At 50.8% G+C, this 14,632-nt stretch overlaps 1 protein-coding gene across 1 annotated transcript in view; it reads left to right on the top strand.

Moving 5' to 3' along the window:
• Nucleotides 1-14,632, top strand: part of LOC115914994 (gamma-aminobutyric acid receptor subunit alpha-3-like) — a 73,969-nt gene that overhangs the window by 12,813 nt on the left and 46,524 nt on the right. Inside the window, exon 3 of the mRNA XM_030967904.1 lies at nt 497-618. Within this exon, the coding sequence (XP_030823764.1) occupies nt 497-618 (122 nt within the window). The remainder of the gene's footprint in view (nt 1-496; nt 619-14,632) is intronic.

Here is a 14,632-nt window from a genome sequence, read left to right as displayed (position 1 = left end):
GTCCCATCCTGCCCTTCAGGCCCTTCCCTCCCTGTATCTCTGGGAAAGGTGGGATTGGGACAGTGAGGAGCTCTGTGAGGACAGTCAGGAGCTGATCAGAAATGCCCTGTGGTGTGTGCAAACACAGGGATTTACCCAAACCTGAGTCCCATCCTGCCCTTCAGGCCCATGCCCTGTGGTGTGTGCAAACACAGGGATTTACCCAAACCTGAGTCCCATCCTGCCCTTCAGGCCCATGCCCTGTGGTGTTACAAACCTGAGTCCCATCCTGCCCTTCAGGCCCATGCCCTGTGGTGTGTGCAAACACAGGGATTTACCAAACCTGAGTCCCATCCTCCTTCAGGCCCATGCTGTGCAAAGAAAAAAGGGATTTACCCAAACCTGAGTCCCATCCTGCCCTTCAGGCCCATCCCTCCCTGTAGCTCTGGGCACACGCACGGTGTAGATTTCCCCTCTAACCCTCTCTCCTGGTTTTTCCCCGCTCTCCCTGTGCCAGGCTCTCTCAGAAGCACGTCTCAGACGTGGTGGATGACAGCAAGGACAACATCACCATTTTCACACGCATCCTGGACCGGCTCCTGGACGGCTACGACAACCGCCTGCGGCCTGGCCTCGGAGGTCAGTGGTGCTTCCTGCCGCCCTCAGCAGGGACAGGCAGCTCAGATGGCTTTGGGATGACTCTGGCACTGCCAGGAGGGCAGGCTGTTCACTGCCAGGCTCACTTTGGGGCTGTTTCCCCATTTTGAAGGTGTTTGGCAACCCCCAGCGAGGGGAGAGAATGATTCATGTGACTCCATCTCATCAAAAGGGAGGCCCAGTATGGACCAACTGCAGTGCTGAAGGCACTGTGTAAGAGTTGGCTTCCTCACAGATCCCACCCTCCTCCTCTCCCAAATTTCAGGCTGAGTTTTCATGTTACAAGGAGGGATCCTGATCAAGAGGTAGAATATCATCAAGAAAAGATTTATAATTCCTAGGATTTTGTGATGAGAGTAGAATTTTGATCCTAATGAAGGTTATAGCAAAATTTTCCTGCCTATCAATGCTGTCTTTTTTGATCCTTTATTTTCCCTGCTGTCTTCTCAAAAGTTATTTCTACCTCTGTTTGGCTTTTGATATTTAATTATCCAGTGACACCTGTACTGAACACACTTGTTTCATTTCAGATGGTTACTATCAAAAGGCTAATTACTTTATTATACTATATTATTCTATATTATATTACACTATATTACATCTAAACCAAATCTGCCAAGCACTCAATCCTACTCACACTGCCCAGAATCTCGTGACTGTCACCCAGCAGTCCTGACACACACACACACACCTGGCCCTGACAGGCCAAGGAAACAAAACTCCATCACTCTGGGTAAACAATCTCCATATTGCATTCTACTTTGGCACAAACACAGGCACAGCAAATGAGATAAAAATTGGTTTTCCTTTCTCTGAGGTTCAGAGAATGTGAATCTCAGAAATATTCTTAGGAAGAATTGTGCCTTGCTTTTCTCTGGGAAGAGAAATGTGGGGCTCCAGTTTGGCTGTTGGGTATTTCGTGGGCTGAGAGGCGAGTCCCAGGGTGCTGTGGTGGCCTGTGACAGTGCAAGGACAGGCCTGCAGATGGAGCAGCTGTGGGTGAACCTATTCCTGCTATTTTAGAGGCAGGAGAAAAAAAAATCCCTTTCAGAAATGCTGATACATTCACTGAGGGGCAGAGCGCGTCCAGAGAAAAGGTCTGGGCACAACTCTGATGAGGAGCAGCTGGGAGAGCCCAGCCTGGAGAAAAGGGGGAACATTTTCACTTTCTACAGCTCCCTGAAAGAAGGTTGGAGCCAGGTGTGGGTCAATCTGTTCTCCAGGGAAACGAATGACAGGACAAGAGGAGATGACCTCAAGTTGCCCCAGGGGAGGTTTACATTAGATGTAAGGAAAAGCTTTTGACAGAAAGGGTTGTAAAGCACTGGGAAAGGTTTTCTGGGAAATGGTAGGGCCAGCATCCCTGAAAGTGTTGGCGTGGCACCTGAGGACACGGGTCAGTGCTGAACATGGTGGTGCTGCTGGCTGCACAGCTGGGCTTGATGACCTTTCCCAACCTGAACCATTCTGTGGCTCTGTGCCACCAGCTTGCAGAACCTTCAGCTCATGTTGGTGTTGATTTTAGTCAGTTTGCTTTGCTACAGAGCCTCTATCTCCACATCTTCTCAGTTATTTCCTATGCAGCTGTCACCTGGCAAGCTCTCCCCCCTTGTGCTGCTCTGGGCACCGGGCACTCACCCAGGCCTGAGCTGCCTTCAGCACTGCTGCCAACATTGCTGCTGCTGCTGCAGAGCCTCTCTGCAAGCTCCTGCACTTGTCTGAGGTGCCTCAGAAGGAAAAACCAAGGAAAAACCTTCCCACCTAATGCCTACAGCTACAGTCAGCATCATCTAAGGGGGCAGAAGAAACAGGGAGATGTGTGGGGAAGAGAGATGTGAGATTAGGGAGATGTGGGCCTGGGTGCTTTCCTGGTGTGCTGTTGCTGTGCCAGAGGTGGCCCCTCTAAGGAGCTGACAGCTGAGTGCCCCTGGGGCTGTGAGGGGATGCCCCTGCTCTGCTCTGAGCTCTCCTGCTCACCAAAGCTGTGCTGCTGCTGGTGATTCCCACCCAGAGCTGGGTGAGGTGGAGCTGCTGGTGATTCCCACCCAGAACTGGAGTCACCACGTGCCCTCCCATTTTCTGCAGTCCTGCTGCCAAGAGCTGCTTTGCTGAGCTCTTGCATGCTGATGGGATCTCCTGGAATGGCCCTTTCCTTCCCCAGAGCAGCCCTGCCTCTCCCAGCCCCCTGTCCACTCCGTGCCACAGCCCTGTGCCCTGCAGCTGCCCTTGAGACCATGCCAAGCAGGAAGGGCTTTCCCAGCGAGCATCCTCCCCTCTGCTGTGCTGCAGGACCCGGGCAGGAAAGGGTTACAGCGTCTGCATAAGCAATCAGTCAGTTTTATTGCTTTTGTTGCTTGTTTCTTTCCCCCAGAATTAACTCTGGTCCCACTAATAGCTTTGCTTCCTCGAGTCTCCCCGATGGCTGTATTGATTTAAGTGAAACGAGTTCTGCACGGGGACTGAGGGGCATTTCTGCTCACTGTAGGCTCAGCTGCAGACAAGGCTGCTCAGTATTAACAAGAGGAGTCCCAAGAGCCCCTTGCTGGGGAAGTTCAAACCTTTCTTGGAACATCTTTGCTCTGTTGCTTTAGATCCTTTAATAACGTGTTTAACATAATAAATTGCCTTTGCCTGAGCCAGCCCTTGCTGTTTAAGGACTGCACTCACCTCCTTGCTGGGGCTCCCTGCAGAGCCTCCTTTATGCACCTGGAGCTTCCCTGGAGCTCCCAGGAGCAGGAGAGGGGAGATGTGGCCAGGAGAAGGAGGTGGAACTGCCTGAGCAAGGCTGAGATGTCCTGTGCCCAAAAAGAAGTGATGCTCGAGTAGTGGGATGCAGATGAAGGGACCACCAGAGATTCTTTGTGAATGACAGAGACTTGAGGCACTCTGGCAGACACAGGTGGGAGGTGGTGGTGAGGGCTGCAGGTTTTGGGGGCTCTTGCTTGGCAGTGAGTTGTCCTCTGTGTGTGGAGCAGCCTGGTGAGCCAAGCTGTCCCCAATTTTGGTTTTTTTTCCCAAGGCTGAAGCCTTGGAGGTCTCTCAGGAGGAGAATTGGAGGCAAAGACCTCTCCCACTGCTGCTGGTGGCCAGAGAAGCAGAAATGGTCCTGCTGAACACTGCAGAGTTTGGGGTTAATGGAAGAGCCTGGGGTGGCAGTCAGCAAGAGATGGGCTCTTTTATCTTACAGAATCTGGGTTTGCTGTTGGGTGAACACTTTGATAGAGAGCTCCAAGCCAGCTCTGGTACTTCCACCTTACTGACACTTGACAGTGTATTTACAGGTGCACCAGCAGTGTCAGGGGTAACCAGTCTGACCAGATGGGATGCAGCAGGATTAAGCTTTGAACTCCTAAAATAATATTCCTTTTCCTGTAGTTTTTTGTCCAGAGCTGTGTGAGGGCTGGGAAAGGGATTGCCTTGCTCCCCAGGAGCAGCTGTGCTGCATGGGTCTGGGCCATGGACAAGGAACATTGGTTTTCCTGTAAGACAGCACTGGGCAGTCCCTGTAGTGTCCCCATTTCCCTTGGGAATGTTTTCCATTGGTTTTCTGAAGATGTCAGGCAAGAGCATCCACACCCTGCGGTCCATGGAAAGGGCAGATGTGGTGCTCTCGTGTCCACACAGGCTGCTGGGAGGATGGAGTTCCCTAGATTGTGTGTAACCTGTGTGAAGCAGGACATGCAGGCTCTTTGCCTGGCTGGTTTTCCTGCTCTGGGTGAGATGGCCCTGCAGACATTTGGGCCATGGAGGGCTGGGCAGGGTTTGGGGCTGCAGCACCTCTCAGGGCTCTACAGTGCTGTGTGTGCTCAGCCCTGTCCCCTCCTTCAGCTCCCTGTGCACCAGGAGCTGAGCAGTGTTTGTTTAGACTTTGGGAGAAGACACTGTGTAAGCAACAGAGTGTTAATGTGGTGACTTCTCCCCTCAAGATAGCCTCTTTGTATTTATTTTCTTATCCCCTCTGCTTTCACCATCTGCTGCCACCCACTCTAATAGCTGCCATGCCAGAGCTCCTCTTGCTGCCAGGATGCTGCAGGCACGAGCTGAAGCAAGTGCTGAGGCTGCTCAGGAGTGCCTGCTGCTGCTGCAGAGCCAGGCTCCAGGTGAGCATGGCCCTGTCCCCAGACAGGCTCCAGGTGAGCATGGCCCTGCCTGCTGCCCCTGCCCCAAACAGGACACAGCCAGGCCAGCCAGGAGTCCGTGCTGTCCTGAGGCAAGGGGCAGGTTTAGGAGCACAATTCTTCAAAAGAGAAAGGCAGGAGAAGGTGGCTGTCAGACTCCTCCTCCTGCAGTGACCCTCTGCAGCGCTGGGGACAGGACCATTTGTGTCACAGTGTCAGGCAGGAGGTTTTCCCTGGCTCTGCCCACTGGACTTCTCTTAGGAGCAGAGCCGAGTCTTTTCTGTGGCCTCATGACCACTGAAGGACAGTCTGGGCTTGGGGAAGGGGGAGCTGCATAAACAGAACACCTCCTAGGGCTCAGAGTGGGGCAGGAGAGGCAGGAGCTGTCAGCACAAAGGCTCTGTTTCCCTGGGAGAGCAGGGGGCAGATTGGTTATTAAGTCAGGAGAGAACAGTGATGGACCCCGAGGGAATGGAGACATCTGCTGTCATGGCCAGCCTTGCAGGGTCACAAAATGTCCTGAGAGAGCTTCTGTGGGCAGCACGGGCCTCTGCTCCTGGTGTGGGGCTGAGAATTCACACAGATCCTCTGTGAAATCACACAGATGCTCTCTAAAGTCACACAGATGCTCTCTGAAGTCACACAGATGCTCTCTAAAGTCACACAGATCCTCTCTGAAGTCATTAATATCCTCTGTGAAATCACACAGATCCTCTCTGAAGTCACACAGATGCTCTCTGAAGTCACACAGATCCCCTGTGAAGTCACACAGATCCCCTGTGAAGTCACACAGATGCTCTCTGAAGTCACACAGATCCTCTCTGAAGTCATTAATATCCTCTGTGAAGTCACACAGATGCTCTCTGAAGTCACACAGATGCTCTGCCCAGCCTGCAGAGGCTGCACTGGGAAGTGTCTGTCTCCATCTCTCGGGTTCTCCTTGCTGGGGCTCCCTGCAGAGCCTCCTTTATGCACCTGGAGCTCCCAGGAGCAGGAGAGGGGAGATGTGGTCAGGAGAAGGAGGTGGAACTGCCTGAGCAAGGCTGAGATGTCCTGTGCCCCAAAAAGAAGAGATGCTCAAGTAGTGGGATGCAGATGAAGGGACCACCAGAGATTCTTTGTGAATGACAGATGTCCAAAACCACCCTGTGTGTCCTTGCAGACCTTACAGGGCCACTGTGGTGTCCAGCACAGTCACCATGAGGGAGAGCACAGAGGTTGGGGGTTCCAGGGTCAGTGGTGCTCCCAGGACAGCTGAACCCCCTCTACTTTATTCCTAATTGATGGCATTTGGCAAATGGAACAGAGCCATCCTGGGAATGCTTGGGCAGGGCCAGGAGGGGACATTTCCAGGCTTTTCCTTCCTTACAGCCCGCTTTAAATATGCTTTGGCAGTGTAGGGCTATTACTGCTGGAGGAGGAGGCATGTGGGACCTTCCCACAGCTGTCTGCAAAGCAAAAGGGGTTTTTCCAGCTCAGGCAGAGACTGGCTGTTCCACAGGGCCAGGGGTGTGCCTGAGGTACATATGGGGTGAGGCTGAGGAGCCCAGAGAGCATCTGGACAAAGTCTCTGTATTGAGTGGTTGGGAAGCATTCCAGAAAACTGCTGGGCTTTTCCAGGGCATGCCAGGAGGGAAAGATTTTGCCCCAGGGAAGAGGAGAAGAGGAGAAGAGAGTAGGCTGTTCAGTTTTCTAAAAGATGAGTTGTAAACATCCTAGATAAGCCAGTTTCTCCAGTTGCAATTAACAAGCAATTTGCAGCATGTTAAGCAGCCAGGCAGGGATCAATGAGTGTTATCCCTCCTGGATGCAGCACCACTGACAAGGTAACTCCTGGTGTTTCCTTGAAGCCTCTCTGGAGTCCCTGAGCAGCTCAGCCCTGCTGAGGAGGTGGTGGCTGCTCAGCATCCTGCCAGGCCAGCTCTGCACCAGGGGCTTCTGAGGTTTGGGAGCCTCCTGAAGTGTCCTTGGGGTTTAGCAGGAGCAGCAAACACAGGCACAATTCCCCAGGCAGAGCAAGGCCCCTCACCCCTTGGGTTCCTTCTTCCTTGGGGACAGGTGTGGCACCCATTCCTTGTCCCTGGGGTGGTCCCATCCAGCCAGAGGGGAGGCTCAGTTTTATCTTTCCAACTGAGTCTATCCAGAGGGTGAAAGCAGCCCAAGCTCCTCTTCCTCTCTCCACTGTGCTGCTCTTTGGTGGCAGCACCTCCCAGCCCACGCTGGGCTCCAGCAGGACTTGGTGCAGCCAGGGCCTGCTGCTCACATCAGGGGTGCCCACCTGGGCTGTGGTGCCTTTTCTCTGTCCGTACTGTGTCAGCTCTGACTTGCCAATGGTTTTGGTCTATAGCCACTTGTTAATATTTATCCTGAATAATTTATAATTTTCATTATTATTTTGTCAGCACCTTGGTTGGAATTTCTTGTTTCCTCTTTCTGCGGTGCAATGTCTCTTCCTGTACTTTTAATGATGCTGTGGTTTGGCAGGATGGCTCCTGAGGAACATCTATATCCCTGTCTGGCCACCTGTATTTCACTAATTCAAGAGCTGATGGCTAACAGGGTTTGGATTTGGGCTCAGAGCAGCTCCCTTTAGGTTGAGACATTCCCAGGAGATGCTTGGTGTCCTACACCTCAGTGCATCTGTCATTCTGGCCTGACCTCCTGCAGGTGAGGGCTTGTCTGTTGCTGTGGGAGCACTAAGGCACAGGGGCTGAAATAGAATAATTAAATTACAGCACTGCCTTCTCTTGAAAGTACAGTGCTGTCCAAAATGAAACACCAGACCTTATCTGCCTGGCAGGATCCAAGAAGAAATCTGTTTGCAGTGACATTAACCTATAACAGTGGTAAAAATTGTTAAATTGTCCAGATTGAAGTTTATGGAACTTTTATTTCCTAAAATCTGGATGAAATGTTGAAACTGACCTTTTCACTTGTGGATAGGTTTTTCACCTGTGTGTGTGATAAAGCTGCCTCAAAAACATTATCTAGACCTAGTGTTTGTGTGAGAGAAACATGAGATGACAAACACAGTTGTCCTCTGTTGTTTATTACAATTTCTAGGGTTTCAAGTCTGTGTTTAATCTGTTTTTCTGTCTTAATGTTCCACTTCTCTCAACTTCTCATCTCTTCTCTCTGATCTGACTTCGTGCTTTGTATTGGTTACTCCAGGGAGGAATTTGATCCTTTCTTAGAAAAAAACCCCAAAATACATGTCTTATCTCAGATTTTTGTCTCTGTCTGAGCTTCCTTGATGAGTTTTAATTTGAAGCTGAGGCATTGCCTGAACAGCATTTCCTTCTGTTTACCTTTCTGGGCAACGGGGACCCTGCTCTGCTCGTCAAACTTCTGAAGTCAAGATCTGCCTGTGAACAAATGAAAGAAAGGTTGTGGTTCCCCTCGAGGGCAGCTCTCCAAAGGCAGCTTTGCTGTGGATTTGCAGAGCCCTGGTGCTCTCCTCTGTGGCCCAGAATTCCTGGTGGTGTTGCTGTTTACACCCCTGGTGCACAGCTGTGTGCGAAAAGCCTTGCACACATCAGAAGGCAGGCGAGGAGCACGGCCCTGACAGCTGTGCCTAAGGGTGGAATCTTCTCTTAAATAAGTTATGAATGTGCTGAGGGCAACACAAGCCTGTATCAAAGCTTCAGAGGTGTCACAAGAACCAGGGAGGGCTCAGGAATCCACCGTGAAAGGACATTGATTGCTTTTGGTGTGAAACACCTGGCTTTGGGTCAGCACTGGTGCTTTGGGGGCATCTGGCAGAGCTGTGAGGGGGTCACCACGCCAGCTCTGTGCCTGCCACCCTCTGCAGGGGCAGTCATGTGGCCAAAATCCATCACCAGCATTGTGTGCACGCTCCTGGGCTCTCCAGAGCAGCCCAGCCAAGCCCCTGGGCTGTGGGGCTGTGATTTGTGAGAAGGAAAAGTGTTTGTCCTGCTCCTGTGGGTGTCTTCTTTAGCCAAGCCCCTGGGCTATGGGGCTGTGATTTGTGGGTGCCTTTTTTAGCCCAGCCAAGCCCCTGGGCTGTGAGGCTGTGATTTGTGAGAAGTGTTGCTCCTGCTCCTGTGAGTGCCTTTTTTAGCTGGTCCCTTCCCTGGGCTATAGGGCTGTGATTTGTGGGTGCCCTTTTCAGCCCAGCCAAGCCCCTGGGCTGTGGGGCTGTGATTTGTGAGACTGAGAAGTGTTTCTCCTGCTCCTGTGGGTGCCTTTTTTAGCTGGTGCCTTCCCTGGCTGCGTGTTTCCAGCGAGGAGCTGCTCACCCTGCCCTGCACCCACACGTGTACGCAAGAAGATTTTCCCCAAGGAGCAAGAAATATTTCTAGGAAAGGAAAGGCAGCTGGAGGGGTTTTTTTGCCCCAGTAACATGCACTGGAGTATCTCAGAGCTGCAGTGCTGGCTCAGCCACCTGCAGTGAAGCAGTGTGAGCGTCGGGCAGCTGCTCCCTGCCCGAGGGGGAGCTGTGCATGTGTCAGAGATGGGATGATGGTGTTTGTTTATAATGGCTCTGGAAGGCGATAGCTGATGTTTCAGCATGTTGAACATGTGTTAGATGGGTTTAAGAACATTAGTAGATGATGTTATAGATGGCTATAAACTGCTTGTGAGGATGTCTTTATTGATCTGTTGGACTATGGCAGCTTCTCCTTTATTAGAATTTCCAGGCCCATGTAAAGGATTTATAATGGGGCTTTGATATGGATTGAGAAATAAGATTGTTTTATTGGATGTTATGGAGTTTAAAAACAACTTTAATTGGTTTGTTCTGGGAAGCTGGTGGTGAAACAACTGGTCAAATACTGAGGAAACAGCAGCTATTTTGTTTTTTTGAGCTTGATGATGAAATGTTTGCAGCAGTTCATGTAGTAACATAGAGGTATTGTTTATGTCTGATGAGGCAAAGTCTGATTGTGTTGGTGGTGAATTTCAGCCCTGATCCACCTGGAAGAAGCAATCAAATCACATCTTCTGAGCCCCCTGTGGAGGGGGGATTAATGCTGCTGCTTCAGACCTGTTAGCTTCTTAATGCTGTTCCATTTATTTAAAGGTTATTGTTTGATTAAATAAAAATACTGGAGTGTTGGTGAGGGTGGAGGATGCATGGGGCTTTGGGGAGTGCTGCAAGGCTGTGAGGCTAAACTGTGCAGGGTCCCTTAAGCAAAGACTATTAAAAGTCAGAGGGAAATACCCTGTTGCAGTAAGTGGCAAAACCATCACCTGGTGGGGCAGGAATTTCCTGTAATATTTCTTTGTCTGCTAACTTGTAACGGAACTTTAAAAATGTGCCTCTGAAGGATGTGCAGCTAATGTTTATTAAAAAGAAAAAAAGAGTGCTTGTGGAGCACTGACAATTATAGGCACAGAGTATAGCCTAGAGAGGGATTTTAATCTGCAATTTGTATTGTGAGGAAAGGACACCCCGTTCTCTTTACCTTCTGGAAGGATATAATTCGAACCAAAGTGCTGAGAACAACAGGCACAGAAGAAGCACATGATTTTTTTATTTTTTTTCCCCCCTCTCCCAACCTGCTGGAAAATCCTATTGATGACAAAGTTCAGGCTGAGTCAGTGGATGGAACAACTCGTGACTGGAGCGAAATAAATTGTGTCTGAAAAGCCAGGATGCTGTTTGAACGTCGCAAAAGCCATTTCAGACAGCTCTGCTTTGGAAAGATCAGTTGTGATGGGAGAAACTTTGCTGAGGAAAGGGTCTGAGGACTATAACAAACCCCCCCAAAGCACAGCCATTGGCTCTGCACAGGCCTTGCTGCATCCCTCAGAGCTCTTGTTTAGGAAGTTTTGTGTTCATACAGCTCAGATCAGGGTTTTTTTGCTGTCCCACATTCATTCTTACTCATCTGATTCCTTATCTCATCATGTGGATGCCACTTTAGCCAGCTGTGGCTACTGTCCTGCAAAAAATGCAAACTCTGTGGGTTTCCCCCCCCCCGCCCCCAAGATGTATTTTCTGTGAAGGGTCTGTGCACATGTGGGAATTGAATTCCAGGCTCTTGTACATGAAAGATGAGAGCTCTTTCCTTTGGAGAGATGCACCTGGTCTTGCCTGAGTTTGAAAACACCTTTTCCTAGAAAAGAGCCTTGTCTGCTTTCATGAAGAAGGGTTAAAAAACAAAAGCATGAAACCTCCTTTCTTCTTCCCTGATAAATCTGGCCATGGTTATGAGAGAAGCTTTCTGATAGCTCCTCTTTGTCATGTCAATACCATTAAGGCCACTTTGGCAAGGGAAGCAATGTATAATTAATCTGCAAATCAGTAACGAGGATGTGATTTTTATACAAAGGAGAAGGTCTTTAACTGCAGAAGGCTTTGTGTGGGCATGGCCATGCTTGGATGGGACCTCCCTGGAGCATCCCTGTCCCAACAGCTCCCCTGTGTGACACACCTTCAATGGGGCCCATTTGCTGCCCTCCAACAAAAGGACTGAGTCTACAAATAAATGGGAACCAAGTGGGGCAAGGCTCAGGTTAGGAGTATGCAAGTGCCTCTGAACACCTGCCCAGTGAGTTGGTTGAGCCTGAAAAATATCTTTAAGACTTTGCCTCCATCCACTGGTTTTGCTGTTTTGGGTTTCTTAAAGCTTTGGCTCAATTGGAATTATTATTATTTTGATGCAGAACGCATTAAAAAGGGAAAAGGAAAGAAATCCAAGCCCTATCTGGACTGATTTGTTCCCAGAAAGATGTTCAATTTTGTATGTATAATTGAAAGGGGCTAAATATAGCTATATTAATATTTATGGGCCTTATGTTGGAGTCAATACAAGAGTTGCTGTTCAAGGCAATTAAGCTTTACCTTTTCACATGTAGGATTTCGGTGTTTGGAGATGACATTAGTGGTGTGACCTGCATCCAAGAGAGAAAACACTAAAAGCGTGCCACCATCTGTGGAGTATGATACCCTGTATTTAGTGCTGTTTGCTGACAGGCAGTTTGTCTCCAGCGAGGCTGATCTCTCCAGGGCAGGGCTGCTGTCTTAATAGCAGGGAAATCAGTGCTCTGGGAGGCTTGCAGGAGAGCTGGCCCTGCTGTGTTTTGGGAGGATCTGAGCCACGAGCCTCTGGTGACATCACAAAGTGAGGATTGCCCACCTCTGCTGCATCTGTGGCTGCTGGGGATAAAGGGAAAACCGTGATGGTGGCACTTGGTGGATCCCGTTTGTGCTCACACCACCCACACCCTAGAGCTGGAGCACGGGAAATGTGACTCTGGGAGGGCTCTCTGTGCCCTGTGCCAGGGCTCAGGCTCTCTGTGCCTGTCTGCAGGGCCAGTCACAACCTTCATGTCACCAAAGCACCGAGAAAGCAAATCCTGTCCGGGGTTCTGAGCCGCTGTAGGGAGTGTGTGCTCGGGGAATTAGGTCGGGGCTGGAAGGATGAAAACAAGTCAGTTTGCATGAATAACAAAGGCAAAGTGATGGTGTGCTGGATTTCTGAAGCATTGCCTTTCAAGAGAAGGGTATCACTGGGATAACACGACAAGAATCCTGGCAGTGGCTGAATTGCCCTGCATTGCTGCTTTTTGGGAGCTGCAGCTCCTCGCTGCTCCAGTTAACAAAGAGCTGTTGGATGCTGTAAAATCTCTCACTGATGGGGAGTGTCTGAGTCCTGCCTGTCTCTAAATTTGATCAATGTGTCAGGCTTTTTCTTTTTTCCATCTGGCTCCGACAACTGCCTTGGGGAAGGAGGGCTGCAGCAAGGAGCCTTGCTCGGGGTTGACCTGCCCTCCCCAGGGCTGCAGGTGGAGATTGTCTCAGTGATGCTGATCGTGGTGCTCATCCCTTCTCCAAGGACTCTCAAATCCTGAGTGGGTGTGTTTCTGTTCTTTCCCTGGTGCGTGGTGTGTTTTGGTAGCTGGAAGCCTTTTAACCTCCTCCAGTAACCATCAGGGGGGTGCATTTTCCAAGGACTTTCATTAGCTTTAGCTGCTGGAGCACAATGGCTGCTTAAACAGGGAGGGAAAAGTGGAAATCAAAGGGCACACCTGCCGAGGAAAAAATGGGGGCCATGCACTTAGTGGTGGGAAATGAGTTTTCAACTCCAAGTGGCCCTTTGGAATTCCACCTCAGCTCTGGGGATTTGCTCTGGGTGACGCTGACCCCAGCACTGGTATTTCCAATTACTGATGACACAATCCTTGCCCAAAGGTGCTGGCTCCAGAGCAGAGGAGTTTTCTTTGGTGTGCCTGTGAGTGAGCCAGTCCCACCTCATTTCTGTTCCTGAACAAGGGCAAGCCAAGCCATATATTAAGGAACAAGGAAATTGCACCAGTTAAATTTAAAAAACTCATTTAGCTAAAGCAGTGTAAGCGGCCATGAATATTTATCTGATGTTATGGAAGCGTGCGGACTCCCACCTACTTTATTAAATTGATTTTCAATAAAAATGCAAGTGGAAGACGTTTGATTAATGGCTGGTGGGATGGGACAATTAATGCGAAGTCTGGAGTCAGCAAGAAGTGTCCCCTGAGCCTGTGTGTCCCTGCTCCAGGCTGGGCTAACAAAAGGTTTCTAAACTCCTCCAAGGGGCCACAGCGACGTTTATCCATGTGGTTTCTAAAATGGGGTGAGCAGGAGCCAGTGCCTGGTTTTGCTGAGGTCCTGGCCTTGAAGCTGGCATGTGATGTTTGCTCCCAGTGTTCTAATTTTCTCAGATTTTCCCTGCTTTTCCCACCCCTCAGAGCAGGCTGCACCTGAGAATTAAACCCAGCAGCGAGCTCCAGCGCTCACGCCGGCTTTGAGTGAGGCTCCCTGGGCCTTTGCATTTAAACATGCCTGGGATTAGCTCCATCAGCCTCCAGATCTGCTCAGCTCCTACCAATTTCCTGGCTCGGATTTGTCTCCTGCAGGAAGGCAATTTGGAGCTGTAAGGTTACAGCTCTATTAAGGCTCTCCAGCGTGGTGTCCCGCCGGGATCCTCGCAGCGCTGCCGCCGCCTCTTTCCGAGGAGCTGCAGGGAGATGCTGATCATGGGCCAAGTGAGGGTTCCTGGGATGGGATGCTGCTCACTCAGGGCACCTGGGCAGCCCTGCAGGGCCTGGGGGCTCCCCTGTCCCAGAGGGCAGCAGAGATGGGGGCTCCTTGCAGGCTGGAATGGAAACTCTCTGCTGGGATCGGGTGAAAAACCTCTGGGAGCTGCTGTGGGAGGGATGTGACAGCTCCTGTTCTCTGCAGGGTTTGCAGAGCCAGGGGTGCAGGGTTTTGGGGTGATGGTTAGGGACAGGAAGGTGCCTTGTGGGGCAGGGAAGGCTGGGGTTGGGCAGGGAGGTGGCTTCCGTCCCAGCACCCCTCAGCCTGTGGGGAGCAGAGAGGCACCGCAACCCCGTGAGCCACTGAAACTGCTGCCCAAGTGGCACCAGATAAACCTGGGGCATGAGTCCTTCCCCCAGCCAGGATGGCAACCCCATGTCCTGCACTGGGGAGCAGGATGAGCACCTTGATGCCCTCAGCCCTTCCCAAGGGGCGCATGGCACCCAAAGGGCTGCAGCCAGATGGCACAGAGAGAGCATCCAGGGGCAGGGAGCACCAGGTGCTCCTGCTGCTGCACCTCCAGGATGAGAGGCTCGTGCAGTCTCTGTTCTGCAGCACTTTGGGGTTTTCTCCACATGCAAATGTGGCAGCAGAGAATAGGCACAGACACTCCTCACACAGTTGGCCGCTCCCTTGCTGTGCTTGCTTTGCTGGGGAGCTGGGCATGGACAAGAGTGATGGGAACAGAAAGGAATTAAAGGAAAAAAACAGGGGGGAGCAGATGCTGGGCATGGACAAGAGTGATGGGAACAGAAAGGAATTAAAAAAAATAAAAGGGAGTAGGTGCTGGCAAATAACTGCATGGCAGAAAAAGAGAGGGAGAGTTGTGGTTGAA

Source organism: Camarhynchus parvulus, chromosome 4A, assembly GCF_901933205.1.
Source record: "Camarhynchus parvulus chromosome 4A, STF_HiC, whole genome shotgun sequence".
NCBI classification, from domain to species: domain Eukaryota; kingdom Metazoa; phylum Chordata; class Aves; order Passeriformes; family Thraupidae; genus Camarhynchus; species Camarhynchus parvulus.
This window is presented reverse-complemented; position numbering and strand designations above follow the sequence as displayed.